Source organism: Aquarana catesbeiana, linkage group LG03 (assembly GCF_042186555.1).
Source record: "Aquarana catesbeiana isolate 2022-GZ linkage group LG03, ASM4218655v1, whole genome shotgun sequence".
Classification (NCBI taxonomy): Eukaryota; Metazoa; Chordata; class Amphibia; order Anura; family Ranidae; genus Aquarana; species Aquarana catesbeiana.
This window is the reverse complement of record NC_133326.1, coordinates 316,663,423-316,679,848: the sequence shown is the minus strand read 5'-3', so window position 1 is coordinate 316,679,848 and position 16,426 is coordinate 316,663,423. Positions and strand designations below refer to the sequence as shown.

The 16,426-nt window shown below is 42.2% G+C and overlaps 1 protein-coding gene across 1 annotated transcript in view; it reads right to left on the bottom strand.

Annotated features, from left to right (window-relative positions):
• GNPTAB (N-acetylglucosamine-1-phosphate transferase subunits alpha and beta) overlaps window positions 1–16,426 on the bottom strand; it is a 207,394-nt gene that overhangs the window by 61,894 nt on the left and 129,074 nt on the right. Inside the window, exon 10 of the mRNA XM_073620327.1 lies at window positions 7,895–8,065. Coding sequence (XP_073476428.1) covers window positions 7,895–8,065 — 171 coding nt within the window. The remainder of the gene's footprint in view (window positions 1–7,894; window positions 8,066–16,426) is intronic.

The following is a 16,426-nucleotide window of genomic DNA, read 5'->3' as shown; positions in this document are numbered from 1 at the left end:
TGGCAGTAGCAGAATAGGCGGGAATGCATAAATCAGCGAGAACCGATGCCACGGAATCACCAACGCATCTGTCCCGCATGCAAGAGGATCCCTCGTCCTTGCCACAAATCTGTCTATCTTTTTGATGAATCGGGATGCAAAGAGATCTACATCCGGGACGCCCCATCTTTGGCATATGGCCAAAAAGACGTCGGGATGCAGAGACCATTCCCCTGGGAGTAACTGCTGGCGACTTAGATAGTCCGCCTGCCAGTTCTCTATCCCTGGAATGAAAACTGCCGATATGCATGGCACATGCATCTCTGCCCAGACTAAGATCTGGTTCACCTCCTTTTGAGCCGCTCGGCTCTGGGTGCCTCCCTGATGATTGACATAAGCCACTGCTGTGGCATTGTCGGACTGGATCCTGACCGGGCAACCCTGTAGCCTGATAGTCCAGGCTTTTAGAGCAAGGTATACCGCCCGGATCTCCAGAATGTTGATGGGTAAGGTCCTCTCAGTCTTGGACCATAGCCCCTGAATCTCAGACTGTTCCAGAACTGCTCCCCAACCTGACAGACTGGCATCTGTTGTTACCACCGTCCAGGTAACTGGTAAAAAGGACTTCCCCTTCTGCAGGTTTTCGGGTATGAGCCACCAATTGAGGCTCTGAAGCACCGCATGCGACAGGTGCATCGGAAAGTCTAATGCCTGAACCTTCTTGTTCCAGGCCGACAGAATACTGTGTTGCAGTAGTCTTGAATGGATCTGAGCATAGGGAACTGCTTCGAATGAAGACACCATCTTCCCCAGCAACCTCATACAAAGGCGGACAGAAGGACCCTTCTTGGTCCTGACTGTCAGAATCAGCTCCCTTAAAGCAGAGATCTTTGCCTGAGGAAGAAATACTTTCTCCTGGCTTGTATCTATAATCAGACCCAAATACTCCAGTCTTCTTACTGGTTTTAGGAAAGACTTTTCTAGGTTGAGGATCCAACCTAGGTGTTCCAAAAACTTGACCGTGGTCCTCAAGTTCCCGTTCAAGGAGGCTACCGACCGGTCTATCAAGAGCAGGTCGTCTAGGTATGCTATAACAGTTATACCCTGAGCCCTTAATCTGGCCAGAGGAGGAGCCAAGATCTTTGTGAACACTCGAGGTGCAGTGGCTATCCCTAAGGGCAGAGCCACAAACTGGAAATGGCGCCCTCCTAACTCGAAGCGTAGAAACTTCTGATGAGCAGGAAAAATGGGCACATGTAGATATGCATCTCTGATGTCTATCGATGCCAAAAATTCTCCTCCTTGTAGGATGGAGACTACTGTCCGAATTGATTCCATGCGGAAGGACTGAACCCTTAGGAATCGATTCAGATCCCTTAAATCCAGAATGGGTCTGACATCCCCATTTGGTTTTTGGACCGTAAAAAGGTTGGAATAGAAGCCCAATCCTTGATCCCTTGTGGGAACCACCATAATGACCTCTTGCGACAAAAGTCGCTCTAACGCTAGAAGGAGGAGAGGGAAATTCTTGGAACTCCAGCCTGTACCCTAAGGTTACAGTGGAGATTACCCATCTGTCCTGGAAGTTCTCCGGCCAGAGCCCTGAGAACTGCAGCAGTCTTCACCCCACTCGAGCGAGCGGGGGCGCCCCTTCATGAAGAAGCCTTAGTGTCTTGTCTAGAAGACTTCTTCCCCCAGGACTTCTTTTGTCCCTGGGGTTGACTCTTGTTTCTTGCCCCAGACGGAGGAGGCCGTCGTGACTGCCTGGAGACTGATGCCCCTGGCGCTGGAGAAAGAGTTTGTTTGAAAGAGGGACTCTTACTCTTCTTCTTAACAGGTAAGAGAGTGCTTTTCCCACAAGAGATTCTCTTGATATAGTTATCCAAGTCTTCTCCAAACAGCCTTGCATCACGAAAAGGAAACCCAGCCAAGAGCTTCTTACATGGTGCTTCAGCTGACCAATTTTTCAACCATAAGATTCTACGCATATGCACCAACCCAAGTGAAAGACGAGAAGTTTGCATGATAGAATCTCTGATGGCATCAACAACATAACATAAAGCCGCTGGAAGGTTAGCAAACCCGTGGGCCTGTTGTTCAGGTAATACTTTGATGACCTAACATGGTCTCTTAACTATTGACAGACTCCAAATCGCTGCTACTGCAGTTTGAGCCACTGATCCTGCTAAGGAAAAAACATCCTTTAATAAGGATTCCATCTTCTTATCCACAGGATCCCTGAGCATCTGAGCGTTGTCTACAGGACAAGTCAGGCTACTATTAATAGAGGAAATGGCCGCATCAATGGCCGGCATTCCCCACATCTTAATAAATTTTTCTTCCATAGGATAAAGTTTTGAAAACCTTTTCGGCGGAAGAAATCGCTTATCTGGGTGATCCCGCACAGAATAAAGGAGCTTTTCAAGTAAACTATGAACAGGAAAAGCATGCGCTGTTTGAGAAGGTTTCAGCGACCCCCAAGAAGATGAAGATTCCTTAACAGATTCAGGTACGGCAACTTAAATGTGGAGCGGACCAATCCAGTAAGGATCTGTACTAAGACTTTCTCCTCTTGGGAAGTCGCAGAGGGTCCCTCTCCACCTGATTGCTCCGAAGAGGAATCATCCGTCCCATCCTGATCCTCTGAAAGGGATTCATCTCCTTTATCCCAGAGCTCCTCTGTCTGAGGGTCTTGGGAAACAGAGGAAGGCCTAGTACGCTTTCTTCCATTGAGTGAAGCTGTAATCACGGCCATTAATCTTTCCTCTAACCCAGAAATGGTTGAGGAAAAAACCTCCTGTGTAATGTATACAGGGGCTGAAGTGCCGGAAGCAGGTACAACCCCTGACCCCAACGGCTCTCCCTGGCTAACCGTCCCTGGCCCCTCAGGGGGGGAGGGTGTAGCAGACAGGGGGTCCTCAGAACCTGACCGAGATCCCCTAGTGTCTCTGGCTCTGGGGCTACTTGAACCTCTTCTACCCATAGTGCAAAGCAACAAGGTGTGAGGTATCCAAAAAAATGAACACTGACTGCTGAGCGATGTAGTCCGGCAAAGCCCTGCTACCAAATGCCCAGTCTGGTGTTACCTTAGTAAATGCAGCCTAGGAGAATGCCTGTGTCCCAACATACATGTGACTATCAGCTCTGTGTCCCTCCAAGGCTCAGAGCACCTGTAAAGTGTGGGCATCTGAGCACGCTGCTGCTGTGCTGACGCCCCGCCCTCCCCCCTTGTTTTTCGAAAAAACGAGCGCTTCCCGCGCAAGCTGACCCTTCCTGACAAGCATGGAGGAAGGCTGGGGGTGGAGGAAGAAAGGAGGCCGGCAGAGATGGGGCCTGCATTGCAATAGCGGCCTGGCTGCGGTGACAGTGCGGTGTAAAACCGCCTTACAGCACACCTGTAGCCTCTCCCTAGCCTGAGGGGAAAATCCCAGATGAGAAAACCCCCCATCCATCATACCTGGAGCCGGTTGGAAGAGCCTGAGCAGCGCCGAACGCTGAGACAGAAACAGCATGAGAAGGTATGTGCTCTTGGCAGCCCCTGGCGGTCACAATAGGCATAGCATGCATTTACCTTAAAGGAGAAAACCCACTAGAATTCAAAAATTCTGTGGAATCTCCTCTTACCTTATCCAGCCGCAGGATTCTGTATACACAGACCCAATCTTCACCTCTCACGGTGGGCTCCGTTTGAAAAACCGTCAGAGACTGGGGCCCCCTACGAATAGGGGGATCCACAGTTCTGGCCCTGTAAAGCACCCAGCCAGAAATTAGGAGGTTTAAAGCCATTTTCTGATCTGCGGGGTCCAGCTCTCTAAAAAGAGAAGCGTTACAGGTAAAACCTCGTTTCTTCGAACACGAGGCCCGGGTACTATCCAATTCGGCCATGAAAGACACTTTGAATGGATCTGGTTCACCTGGCTTGCCCCAGTATAGGATATCAGGATATTCCCTTTGGAGCTTCAGCACAGGACATCTTTACACGTCCAACACCTAAGACACTGGCGTAAAAACTGAGGTATCCCTGTAAGGGGAGGGATTATATAGGGGGTTGAACTTCCTGATTAGGGTGTGACCAGTGTCCAATACCTAATGGTACCTACATAACCCATCAGTTATTACTGTGGCTTTGTGTCCCGTGATGTCCGAGAAAGAAAAAAAATTTATTTAATTATTAACTCAGCATTTTGTCAAGAGATTTATCTTAACTACTTCTCTACCGCTGCACTTTTAAAAAATGGCAGAGTGGTGGACAGTTTATAAACTGCACTTCAGAAAACACGCACAGGCCGACAGTGTGCCTGTGAATGATCGTATTCTGAGCTGTCGTTAGATGGCTCAGATTACAGGCACAATGTACAGATTTAGAATATATAGATAAAAACAGGTATGGGATCCAATTTCCAAAATTTGGAAATAATTGATTTTTAGTCATCACCGATTCATCAAGTACACAGGATACCTCCAATGCTATAGGGATACATTTGTAAAAAGAATTGAAAGGACAAAGGAATGTCCGCAAAAAGATAGCAGTGAGGAGGATCAACAACGGTCTAGCAAAAATTAGTAAATACTTAATTGAGAGTAGAAATATCCACCATAGGTATAATATTACCTTAATAGTGGAAACACACCCCCCCCCAGTGCACCCAATTATAAACACAAACAAAAAAAGACAACGTTGTCACAATATGGCACCACACCCCGGGCCCCACACAAACACTTTAATACAAGGTCTGCTAGGAAGGAATTGGTGCTGCTTTCCAAAATAAGTCCAGTGTGTAAAACTAGTTATGAATCTTCCAATTCTTTTTACAACGTACAGAGTCAACTGGACTGCTAGTCCTGGTGCTTGCCTTACTTCCTGAATAAAGCGATGATGTCACCAGCTCTCCCGTACATGTTGCATCACAGGTCACATGACTTCTTCAGGAGGTCACAAGACTTCTTCAGGTGATGATTGCCTGAAGAAGTCACGTGACCTGTGATGCAATGAATAGAGCAGAGCTGGTGACAATATAGGACTATCCCTGAAATAAGGCAGGCACCAGGACTAGCAGTGCTGCCAATACATGCAAACCCTAAGGGGGCAATACTTAAAAGAGAAGTATGGATGTGGGGGTTTTTCCTCCATTATACTTACCTCAGTGGATGCAGCACAACGCCTCTACACTGAGAACCGAGCGATTGAACATGGCCAATGGCTCGGTTCTCACAGCTGTCAATCAATTGTCAATCAGCAGCTCTCCTGCTCTGCTCCTCAACGCTCACTGGAGTGCTGAGCTGTGGAAGGGCAGGGAGCAGCCTTCTCAGGCTCTAAGTGGCTGAAAGGCTGAGACGGGCATCAGTCCAGGCACCAGGGAGATCCCAACTCCCAGAGTCGGGATGACGCGCTGCCTGGACCGATTCCTGTGACGTCAGCAGAGAGCAGACTTCAGTTCGCTCTCTGCTGAAAATTGGTCACAGGAGTGCAAAACGAATTGCACTCCTGTGACTCATTGGAGAAGCCCAGCCAAACAAGCTTATGATGGATTTCTCCTTTAAGATTTAATCTGTGGTGTGTGAGTGCACTTGAACATGACGGACTTCTCCTTTAAGATTTAATCTGTGGTGTGTGAGTGCACTTGAAAATGTGAGTTGTTCTAAATTTTTTTTAAAAAGGAAAGTTGATTGTGATGGAAAGATGATGAGGTCTTATTTATTTCTTTGGAAGCAGAGGAAAGAGGGGTGGAAAAGGCTATTACTCTGGACACTAATGCCCCGTACACACGGTTGGATTTTCCGACGGAAAATGTGTGATAGGACCTTGTTGTCGGAAATTCCGACCGTGTGTAGGCTCCATCACACGTTTTCCATCGGATTTTCCGACACACAAAGTTTGAGAGCTTGCTATAAAATTTTCCGACAACAAAATCCGTTGTCGGAATTTCCGATCGTGTGTACACAAATCCGACGCACAAAGTGCCACGCATGCTCAGAATAAATAAAGAGATGAAAGCTATTGGCTACTGCCCCGTTTATAGTCCCAACGTACGTGTTTTACGTCACCGCGTTCAGAACGATCGGATTTTCCGACAACTTTGTGTGACCGTGTGTATGCAAGACAAGTTTGAGCCAACATCCGTCGGAAAAAATCCTAGGATTTTGTGTGTACGGGGCATTAGGCTACAAATAAAATCTATGTAGGTAAATTTGGAGCAAGGTAGAAATGGTTTTCTTCTGGACTGTGAACAGTAAAGTGGAGAAAAGAGGTTAACTACCCCTTAAAGTGGAAGGTTGGATTAGACCTAATACATAGGTCAAAAAAGGAGTTGAGAGCATAGTATGGATGGTAGGAGATCAAGTATGACTCCAAGAATGGAGCTCGTAATTGCACTGATATATGTATATTGAACTTATTTCATGGACTTTACTACATTAAAAGCATGTGCTGATCCATACATAAACAGAATATATTTTTAAGTTTATTCATATCTGTATCTATAAGTCACATTTCAGATATTGTTACCATACATAATAATTTTTGCACATAGGATCATATTTGTATTATTTATGGATTGGGGTAATTTTTATATATTACATAGGAAAAATACAGTACTGGAGAATAATTCTATTGGGACCGTTTTAGTATTAAATTTTCCAGCACACAGAATAATTTAATTTGGATATGTTTTCAACATTTACTTAATACAAAGGATTATATTGGGATAGTTTTAATATTTACTTTCGAGCATGCATGTGTATTTTTTCACAGAATATGGACAGTAATAGTGGCGTGTCACTTTATTAGAATTTACCTTGTGAGCACTGTGATGACCAATCACAGCGATCATAAATGTAAACACTCTACAGGTAGTATTTATCAATAACATTTAAATGAATGAAGAGAACAGCAGCAGCAAATTGATGGTGAGGGGTTATAATTGATTATGTTTTTTTTTTCCTCCTAATGTATGTCACCCCTTTCACCTCCACCTCCCTCTGTGTATAATCTGTACAATGACCATTTGAGTGCCAGGCTATAATACCTCTTTTAATAACATGCATTTTTCAGCGTTGCGATAGTTTGACTGACAATTACTTTCTTTTAACAATGGCTTTCTTCGTGCCACTCTTCCATAAAGGCCAGATTTTTGGAGTGCACCCAGCTGAATCATGAATCTCTGCAGCTCCTCAAGAGTTACCATGGGTCTCTTGGGTGCTTCTCTGTTTAATGCTCTCTTTGCCCGGCATGTCAGTTTAGGTGGACGGCCATGTCTTAGTAGGTTTGCAGTTGTGCCATACTCTTTCCATTTTCGGATGATGGATTGAACAGTGCTCCATGAGATGTTCAAAGCTTGGGATATTTTTTTATACCCTAACCCTGCACTAAACTTCTTTACAACTTTATCCCTGTCCTGTCTGGTGTGTTCCTTGGCCTTTATGATGCTGTTTGTTCATGAAGGTTCTCTAACAAACCCCCGAGGGCTTAACAGAACAGCTGTATTTATACTGAGATTAAATTACACACAGGTGGACTCTATTTACTAATTATGTGACTTTTGAAGGCAATTGATTTCACTAAATTTTAGTTAGGGGTAACAGAGTAAAGGGGGCTGAATACAAATGCACGCCACATTTTTCAGCTATTTACCCGTAAAAAGTGTTGAAAACCATTTATCATTTTCCTTCCACTTCACAATTATGTGCCATTTTGTGTTGGTCTATCATATAGAGTCCCATAAAAATACATTTACGTTTTTGGTTGTAACATGACAAAATGTGGAAAATTTCAATGGGGTATGAATACTTTTTCAAGGCACTGTATGTGCAAGGTAGGATCAACCTACTTGCTTGGAGCCAGATACATCGCTGAGCCTCTGCACATAGATAGATGAACTGTGTTGTTCTATAATCCCGTTTATGAATTTATGCTTACCTTCTGACCCTTTGAATGGCTATAAAAATCATCAGGCCACACATGTGTACCAAACATAACATCATCGTTCATATATATGAATTTCTGAGAAAGTCCAGGAATCCGATGAATGTGGCTTTCAATAGCAGGAGAGCTAAAGGTAGGTAAATGGCTAGTGTTCAAAAAGATTTCCTAGTACGGAAAAAAAAACAAAGAAGACATCATCATGGATAACCCAAATGCAGCAGCTTTAAGTCTGGTCAAATTGGCTGAGAGCGTGCTAACATGGTAATCATTGGTGTAAAGAACTACAATACTTTATTACCCTTAACAGATGCTCTGATTCTTCACCACTACGACATAGACATTACTACATAACAAATAGCTCTTTTAACAAGGCGTCGGGGCTACTGACAGCTGATAATGGTTTTTGGACAAGCAAGATCATTTGTCTGTGCTCATACAGTACTTGACGAAAACCTGAGAGGGATTCCAGACTAAAGTACACAGGAGGACACTGCAAAGTTCTCCATATGTCCCTGATCTGAGAGAGACTGGATGAAAAAGACAAATACAGTCATTACCAGTGCTACTGTAAATGGTTCAAAATCATGAAAAAGATGGATAGGTCACTAAAAACAATATTATTATAACAAATTTGGGGCGAGGGCTAGAAACATGCAAGTTAGCTATTGCATTGGGGTTATATTATATTTCTAATTTGGATACAAACTGGGCTTGGTTTTTATTATAATCAAACTGCAAAGAGCCTCACAACTGCAGACCACGTGGAACTTGAGGGAGGAGCCTGGTAATGGCTCTGTGCACGGCGTGAGGATCCTGAGAACCCTCTCCCTGCAGCTGAGAGGAATGATCGGCCTGATGAGAAGGTGTAGGTAGCTTCCCTCCCCGCCCCCCCTGCTCATCACTCACTGAGCTGTCTTGTGGTGTAAGCCAGAGGAAGTTTGTACCTGCGTCTGACTGCGGAGATCGGAGCGCTTCGGAAGCGACGGCAGCAGGGAAAACGGTGCGCTGCTGGGGGTGTTTCAAGTCCCCAGCGGTGTTGCCGGCCGCGGAGAGCGGAGGAACCAGCTGAAGTGCACCGGGGAATTTTGGAGGAGAGAGCCAGAAAGCCAGGAAGGTGGGTGAGTGGAGCAAGGAGCAGCGGCAGCGGACACTGAAGAGCTGAGAGCAGAGAACAGCTGAGACTTCAGCGGGTCAGACAGACCTGGGCAGATTGATAACATCAGAGACAGCACCTGAACGTTCGCAGCATCAGAGAGCAGCAACAAGCAGTAGTGAGCGTCCCTTTTTGTCCCAACTTCAACAACAACTAAAAGATAAGTACCGTATTTTTTTTTTTTTTTTCCCTCTTTTGGCTTTTTTCTATTGCAATTGTCTTGAAGTGAACAGGCAAAGGAAAAGTAATAGAACAAAAGAAAGGGAAAGGGAAAGAACACATTGAAATAAAATGAAATAAAATGGAATGAAAAGCGAAAGTAAATGAAAGTAAATGAAGGCGAAAGAGCTGAAAAAGTAGAATCAAGTGAGCTAAGAAAAACAATAAAAACAGGGGGGGGGAACAGGGGAGAAGGAGAAGGTGAAAGAGAGACAAGCCAGCGGAAGAGTTGTCTCCCAGCCCCCACCTGCTTGCTGCTGCTGCAGTATCTCCCTTTCTTGTGATTTTTTTTTTTGTCTTTTTTTGTTTTTGTTTTTTGCAAATGGTATTAACTATAGGCTCGATAGTACAAACTATAGAATAAGAAGAAATTTCATAGTAACAAAATGTGGAACATATAAGCTCATACTGGAACTATACTGCTGAATATATAAATCATCTTGCTGAATACTTGAATTAGATTGCATTATATCGCTAAAACATTTGAATTATTTTGCTGAGCACCTGGGCCCTCATGCACACGGGCTGTTGGGAGAACGTTGTGAAAACGCCAGTGTCTTTGCAGTGACTTTTTTTTTTTTTTTTTTAACTTTTTTCAGCGTTTTTGCAATAGCGTTTTTGAGCGTTTTTCTTCTTTTTTTTTTTTTTTTTTCTCCTCTTTTGGCTCTTTTCTATTACAATTGTCTTGAAGTGAACAAGCAAAGGAAAAGTAATAGAACAAAAGAAAGGGAAAGGGAAAGATCACATTGAAATAAAATGAAATAAATGGAATGAAAAGTGAAAGTAAATGAAAGTAAATGAAGGCGAAAGAGCTGAAAAAGTAGAATCAAGTGAGCTAAGAAAAACAATAAAAACAGGGGGGGGGGGGGACAGGGGAGAAGAGAAGGAGAAGGTGAAAGAAAGACAAGCCAACGGAAGAGTTGTCTCCCAGCCCCCACCTGCTTGCTGCTGCTGCTGCTGCAGTATCTCCCTTTCTTGTGAATTTTTTTTTTTGTTTTTGTTTTTGTTTTTTGCAAATGGTACTAACTATAGGCTTGATAGTACAAACTATAGAATAAGAAGAAATTTCATAGTAACAAAAATGTGGAACATATAAGCTCATACTGGAACTATACTGCTGAATATATAAATCATCTTGCTGAATACTTGAATTAGATTGCATTATATCGCTAAAACATTTTAATTATTTTGCTGAGCACCTGGGCCCTCATGCACACGGGCTGTTAGAAAAGCGCTGTGAAGACGCCGGTGTCTTTGCAGTGACTTTTTTTTAACTTTTTTCAGCTTTTTTCAGCATTTTTGCAATAGAGTTTTTGAGCGTTTTTTTTTTTTTTTTTTTGCAGCTTAGGAACGCCTATGCCACTTGCGGCTCAGAGACGCCTAGGGGGGCGTGAGGCCATGGACTGACATAGACAGGCCTTTTTGAGCTGCAGAAAGGGCTCAGAAAAGCAGCTGTGGAGACGTCCGTGTGTATGGGGACTTAATACTATGGTTTAAACAATTGAACAGCACCAAGGAATGCTTAATGTACTTAAGGTAGTAACATAACTTCTGGAAAACGGGGACTACTCATATCTCATTAATTATTTCTATTATTGGATTGTGGGGAGGATGCCGGGTAGGAGAACGGAACAAAAGAAATATTAGTAAAAATAAGTCAATTTAAGAAGGCTGGGAGATTTTTTCATCATTAAGAGACCCCAATCAAGGGGTATTCTGGAAGGCAGCTTCGAAGATCTTATAAATCCAGCCATAGAAACAAACATGAAGGGGAAAACAACAAGAAGTGCGGGAGCAATACCGAAATCACCTAGGACCAGCCTAGGCCCAAGTCCAGGCCCTATGAACAGGTATATACAGCAAGGAATCGGAGAAGGAGAGAAACAAGTGGGTTCAAAGGGCAGACAAATAGATACAAAAGAGAAGGACAACAAGGACAAAAAAGGCCAGTATAAAGTACAAACAGAAACCAGCCACCTCTCAGAACCCAGAATGGAGCCAGAAATGGGAGAGGAAGACAGAGGAAAGGAGGAAGGACAACAAGGGCCACAGTTGCCAACAAAACAGGATATGGAAAAAATGTTCGCGGCACTAGAGAATTCCCTAAAAGCAGAGATGTCAACACTCCATAAAGATATGGGATATATGTTAAACAGAGTGGAGGAAGTAGAGATCAAAGTAGACCTACATCAAAAAAACATAAAGGAACTGGAAGACGAAATAAAGAAATTAAAACGGGAACAACAGGAACAATCATATAAAATAGAAGAGCAAGAAAATAGAGATAAAAAGAAAAACTTGAGAATACGTGGGTTACCGGAAACAGAACAAGCAGAAAATCTAATAGAAAAAATGAACAATCTCTTCAACCAAATTTTGGGAAAGGAAACAACTAACACAATAGGAATAGAAAGTGTCTTTCGAGTAAAAAAACCTCAAAGGTTCGCAAGGGAAACACCTAGAGATGTAATGGGAAGAAAAAAAACAGATCTGGATAAACCTAAAGAGGAAAACACAAATAGAGTTTGCGGGAGGTAAATTACAAATATTTCAAGATCTATCTCAAGAAACGTTGAAAAGACGACGGATACTAAAGCCATTATTAGAAATCCTCCGGGAGCAAGAAATTCAATACAACTGGGGTTTTCCAGCATTTCTAATAGCAAGGAAAAACGGAATAAGTGCGAGGCTAAGACATGTGGAGGAGATTCCGGACTTTTGCAACAAACTAGAAATCCCCTCCCCAGAACTGGAAAAATACGCAAATAGTCAGGAGCGAATAACGGCAGGAGATGACCTGCAGTGGCAAGTAAATTCAAGGATCAGACATCAAGATGTGGACTCTCGAGGAAATTAATATCTGAGAAAATACCACACAACGGTGCAAGGGGCCTTAGAGTGGAAGGGGGGGGGGCTGGGGTTGATGGGATGGGAAAAAAGGAAAGGTAAAACACAACAAAAATGCAGGGAGAGGGAAACAGGGACTCACGGAGTGGACAGGGGGTCGCCCTATTAGTGCTTAGGCAGGGGGGGAATAGGGTGTCTTACAGAGCTCCGCCTCACAATAAATAGAGCAGAGGGGGCAGAGCGTGCCCCACAAAACAAAGTAAAACGCTCTCAGCTCTAGAGAATATGGGGGTAAAAAACCCATATCAGAAAAAAGGGAGGGGGAGGGTGGGAGGAGGGAAAAGGGAGGGAAGGAGGGTGGGGAGGGAAAGGTCTGAGTCACATGAGTGGTTACATAGGCGCACCTATTTTGAGACAAGAGATGAGGAGACCCCGTGCGTCCGCTGGGTGTCCCCTCCATCCGGTCACCTAGGGGGACCGCGTGGGGGGGAGGGCCGGAGGACGGGGGGGGGGGGGGGAAGAAAAGGCACAAGAATGGAAAACGTAAACAGCATAAAAATAATCTCTTACAATGTCCGAGGACTAAATTCCCCAGGGAAGAGAAACATCATTCTCCGAGAACTAGAAAAAAGTAAAGCAGAAATAATTTTCCTACAGGAGACGCATATAACCCAAAACTCAAATGCCAAAATTTATTCAAGAAACATACCAACATGGTATCAAGGAGACTCGCCAATAAGAAGGGCCAAAGGAGTAGCCATCGGTATAGGGAAAAATGTACGTTTTCTAATAGATCAAAGGAAAATAGACCCGGAGGGTCGATATCTATTTATTACAGGAACTATACACGGGGTAAAATATACATTGGCCAATGTCTACTGTCCTAATAAGAACCCTAAAAAATATTTGATAGATATAATTAAAATACTAATGGAATTCAAGCAAGGAAAATTAATACTAGCTGGAGACTTCAACTTCAGCATGGATAATAAAATGGACAGTACCTCAAGAGTAAGGGACAAAGAGGTAAATCAACTAAAGAAATTAAAAAGAACATTATATGAACAGCAACTAATAGACCCTTGGAGAATTCAGCACCCCAGCACAAAGGACTACACATTCTACTCAACAGTACACAAAATTTACTCCAGATTGGATTACATCATGGTCGAACATAGAAACTTGGAAGAAATAGAAGAAACAAAAATAGGCATAATAACCGCCTCAGATCACAGCCCAGTAACCTTGAGAATGAAAATAAAAGGAGAAGTACTTGAAAGGGGTCCATGGAGAATCAACGAAACTTTATTAGAAGACAGTGAGACCGAAAAAAGCATCATAGAAGAAATTAAAAGATATTTTGAGGAAAACGATACACCAGAGGTATCGAAAGCAACAATATGGGAGGCGCATAAATCTGTTATTAGGGGCAAGTTAATAGCCATAGGGGCAAGAAAAAAACAGGAAAGGAAAACAAACATGCAACAAATAATTAAAGAAATTTATGAATTGGAACGAAAACATAAAAATCAAGTAAACAACAAAATCTTCGGCCTACTATCTCAAAAGAGAGAGCAATTAAAAGACTGGATGGAACAAGAAGAAAGGAAGGACTACAACAGAGTAGTACAAGAAAAATATAAATGGGGTAATAAACCAGGAAAATACCTAGCAAATCTGGTAAAAAAAAAGAAGTCTTTGAATTACATTGAGAAGATCAAAAATGAAAAAGGAGAAGTGGTAAATAAAACTACAGATATAGCGATAACATTTCAAAAATACTTCAGCTCCCTTTATGCAATAAAAGGACAGGAAAGTTGGAAAAAAGCGAATACAAGAACAAAGAAGATACAAGAATATTTAAAAAAAGCAAACTTACCAAAACTAAAAATAGACCAACTAGAGGAATTGGAAAAAAATATTACGCATGAAGAGGTAAAACTGGCATTAAAGGAAACTCCCGTAGGAAAAAGCCCAGGACCAGACGGGTTTACGGTCAAATACTATAAAAAATTTGAAGAACAGCTGACTCCAAAACTATTAGAATATATGAATTCCTTAGGGGAAGATGAAGAAATAAGAAGTGAATCGTTATTAGCTCATATTACAATACTACCAAAAGAAGGGAAAGACAAAGTTAACTGCTCAAGCTACAGGCCAATAGCCCTATTGAACGCCGATACGAAGCTGTACTCCAAGATCCTGGCCACTAGGATAAAAAAACTAATCCCACTGTGGATCAACCCGGACCAAACTGGTTTTGTCCCGGGGAGAGAGGGGCGGGACAACAGCCTAAAATCATTATTGATGTTGCACAAGAAGGTGCAGAATGAGACCCCAGTTCTATTCCTGTCATTGGATGCAGAAAAAGCATTTGACAGGGTAGACTGGGGTTTCATGATGGATACATTGCGGCATTTGGGTATCGGGACAAAAATGATGAAGTGGATAACAAATTTGTATAATGGCCCGACAGCAGTCGTAAAAGTAAACGGTAGACTCTCTCCAAAAATTAAGATGCAGAATGGAACACGGCAAGGCTGTCCACTGTCTCCACTATTATATGTATTGGCTTTAGAACCACTATTAGCAACACTCCGCAATAACAAAGAGGTAGAAGGAGCGAAACTAGGAGGAAAAGAGCATAAGATCGCTGCTTACGCGGACGACATCTTGATGTACGTATCCAACCCAAGAGTGTCACTCCCAAACATACTGAAAGAAATTAAAAAATACGGAGAACTGTCAAACTTCAAAATTAATCCAATAAAAACGGAAATATTAAACATAGGTCTAGAGAAAAAGGAAGTTCAGTTTTTACAAAAAGAATTCCCATTCACTTGGGTAAAAGAACTAAATTACCTTGGAATTAAAATAACTCCTAGAGTCGAAAAAATTTATCAGGCAAACTTTATTCCACTGATCAATGAGGTCAAAGAAGAAATGAAAAAGTTAAGAATACAGCCACTTTCATGGATTGGAAGAATAAATATGTTTAAGATGACGATATTACCTAAAATAAACTACAGATTACAGATGTTACCAGTAAAAATCCCGCAGAGCTTTTTTAAAATAATTAAAACAATCCTGCTAAAATACATATGGCTTAATAAAAAACCAAGAATTAATTACACGCTGATCACAAGGAAAAAGGAGCATGGAGGTCTTGCCGCTCCAGATATAAGTAGGTACTATAAAGCCATAGTTTTAACACGAATGTTAGAGTGGACAAATGAGAAAAATGAAAAAAAATGGGTGGAAATGGAAAACACAATAAGTGGAGCCACACTACATAAGAATATTTGGATTCCACGGAAATATAGAATATTGGACACCGACACGCACGAAATAACAAAAAATGTATTTAAAATTTGGGACAGCATCCACTTAAAGAATGAATGGAAATATAATTCACCACTATTAGCACTCACAGGATCGAATCTCTTAACCCCTGGGAGGGAAATATTTGAAATCCAAGGAATAGGTAACCCACAACTGAAAGATATCACTAGAAATGGTAAAATAAGAACACGAGTAGAAATAGAGGAAAGGAATGGATGGAAGATGAATGAATGGAAGTATACTCAACTAAGGCACCTAGTAAGCACAATACCACACCCACTGAGAGATGAAACAAAATTAACTGCACTGGAAAAGCTATGTAGCAATGAAACACCATTAAAAAACGGAACATCAAAAATTTATAGTATACTGACAGATTTGGAAGCACAAGAAAGACCAGAATATATAAATCAATGGGAAAAAGAAATGAATTTAAAAATGGTATATTATAATATAAAGATGGTATATGACCCCAGTAAGAATACACAGATTCCATCAAGATAGAACCTCCTTGTGTTGGAGAAAATGTGGCCAAATAGCAACGATCACACACATATGGTGGGAATGCCCAATAATAATGGAGTACTGGAAGGAAGTGTTAAATAACATAAAAGAAATAACTGGAGAAGAAATAGAACAAAATATTTGGACTTGCCTCTTCCATATCTACAATAAACCTAAGAAACAATATAGAAAATCAATAATACCTAACCTCCTGAATGCGGCCAAGGCCTTAATTCCCAAGAATTGGCTAAAAAGTGGAAAACCAGACATTAGAAACTGGCTAAAGGAAATAGATTATCACTACAAAATGGAAGGAGGAGAGAAAGGGGATAATAGTAGATGGGAAAGTTGGAAAAACTACAAAGTCTCGGATATTTATTTAGATAGGATAAAAGAAAGAATAGGTGCAGAGCCAAGTGGATAAATAAACATAAAGGAACGGACCAGACACAGGGGAGGGG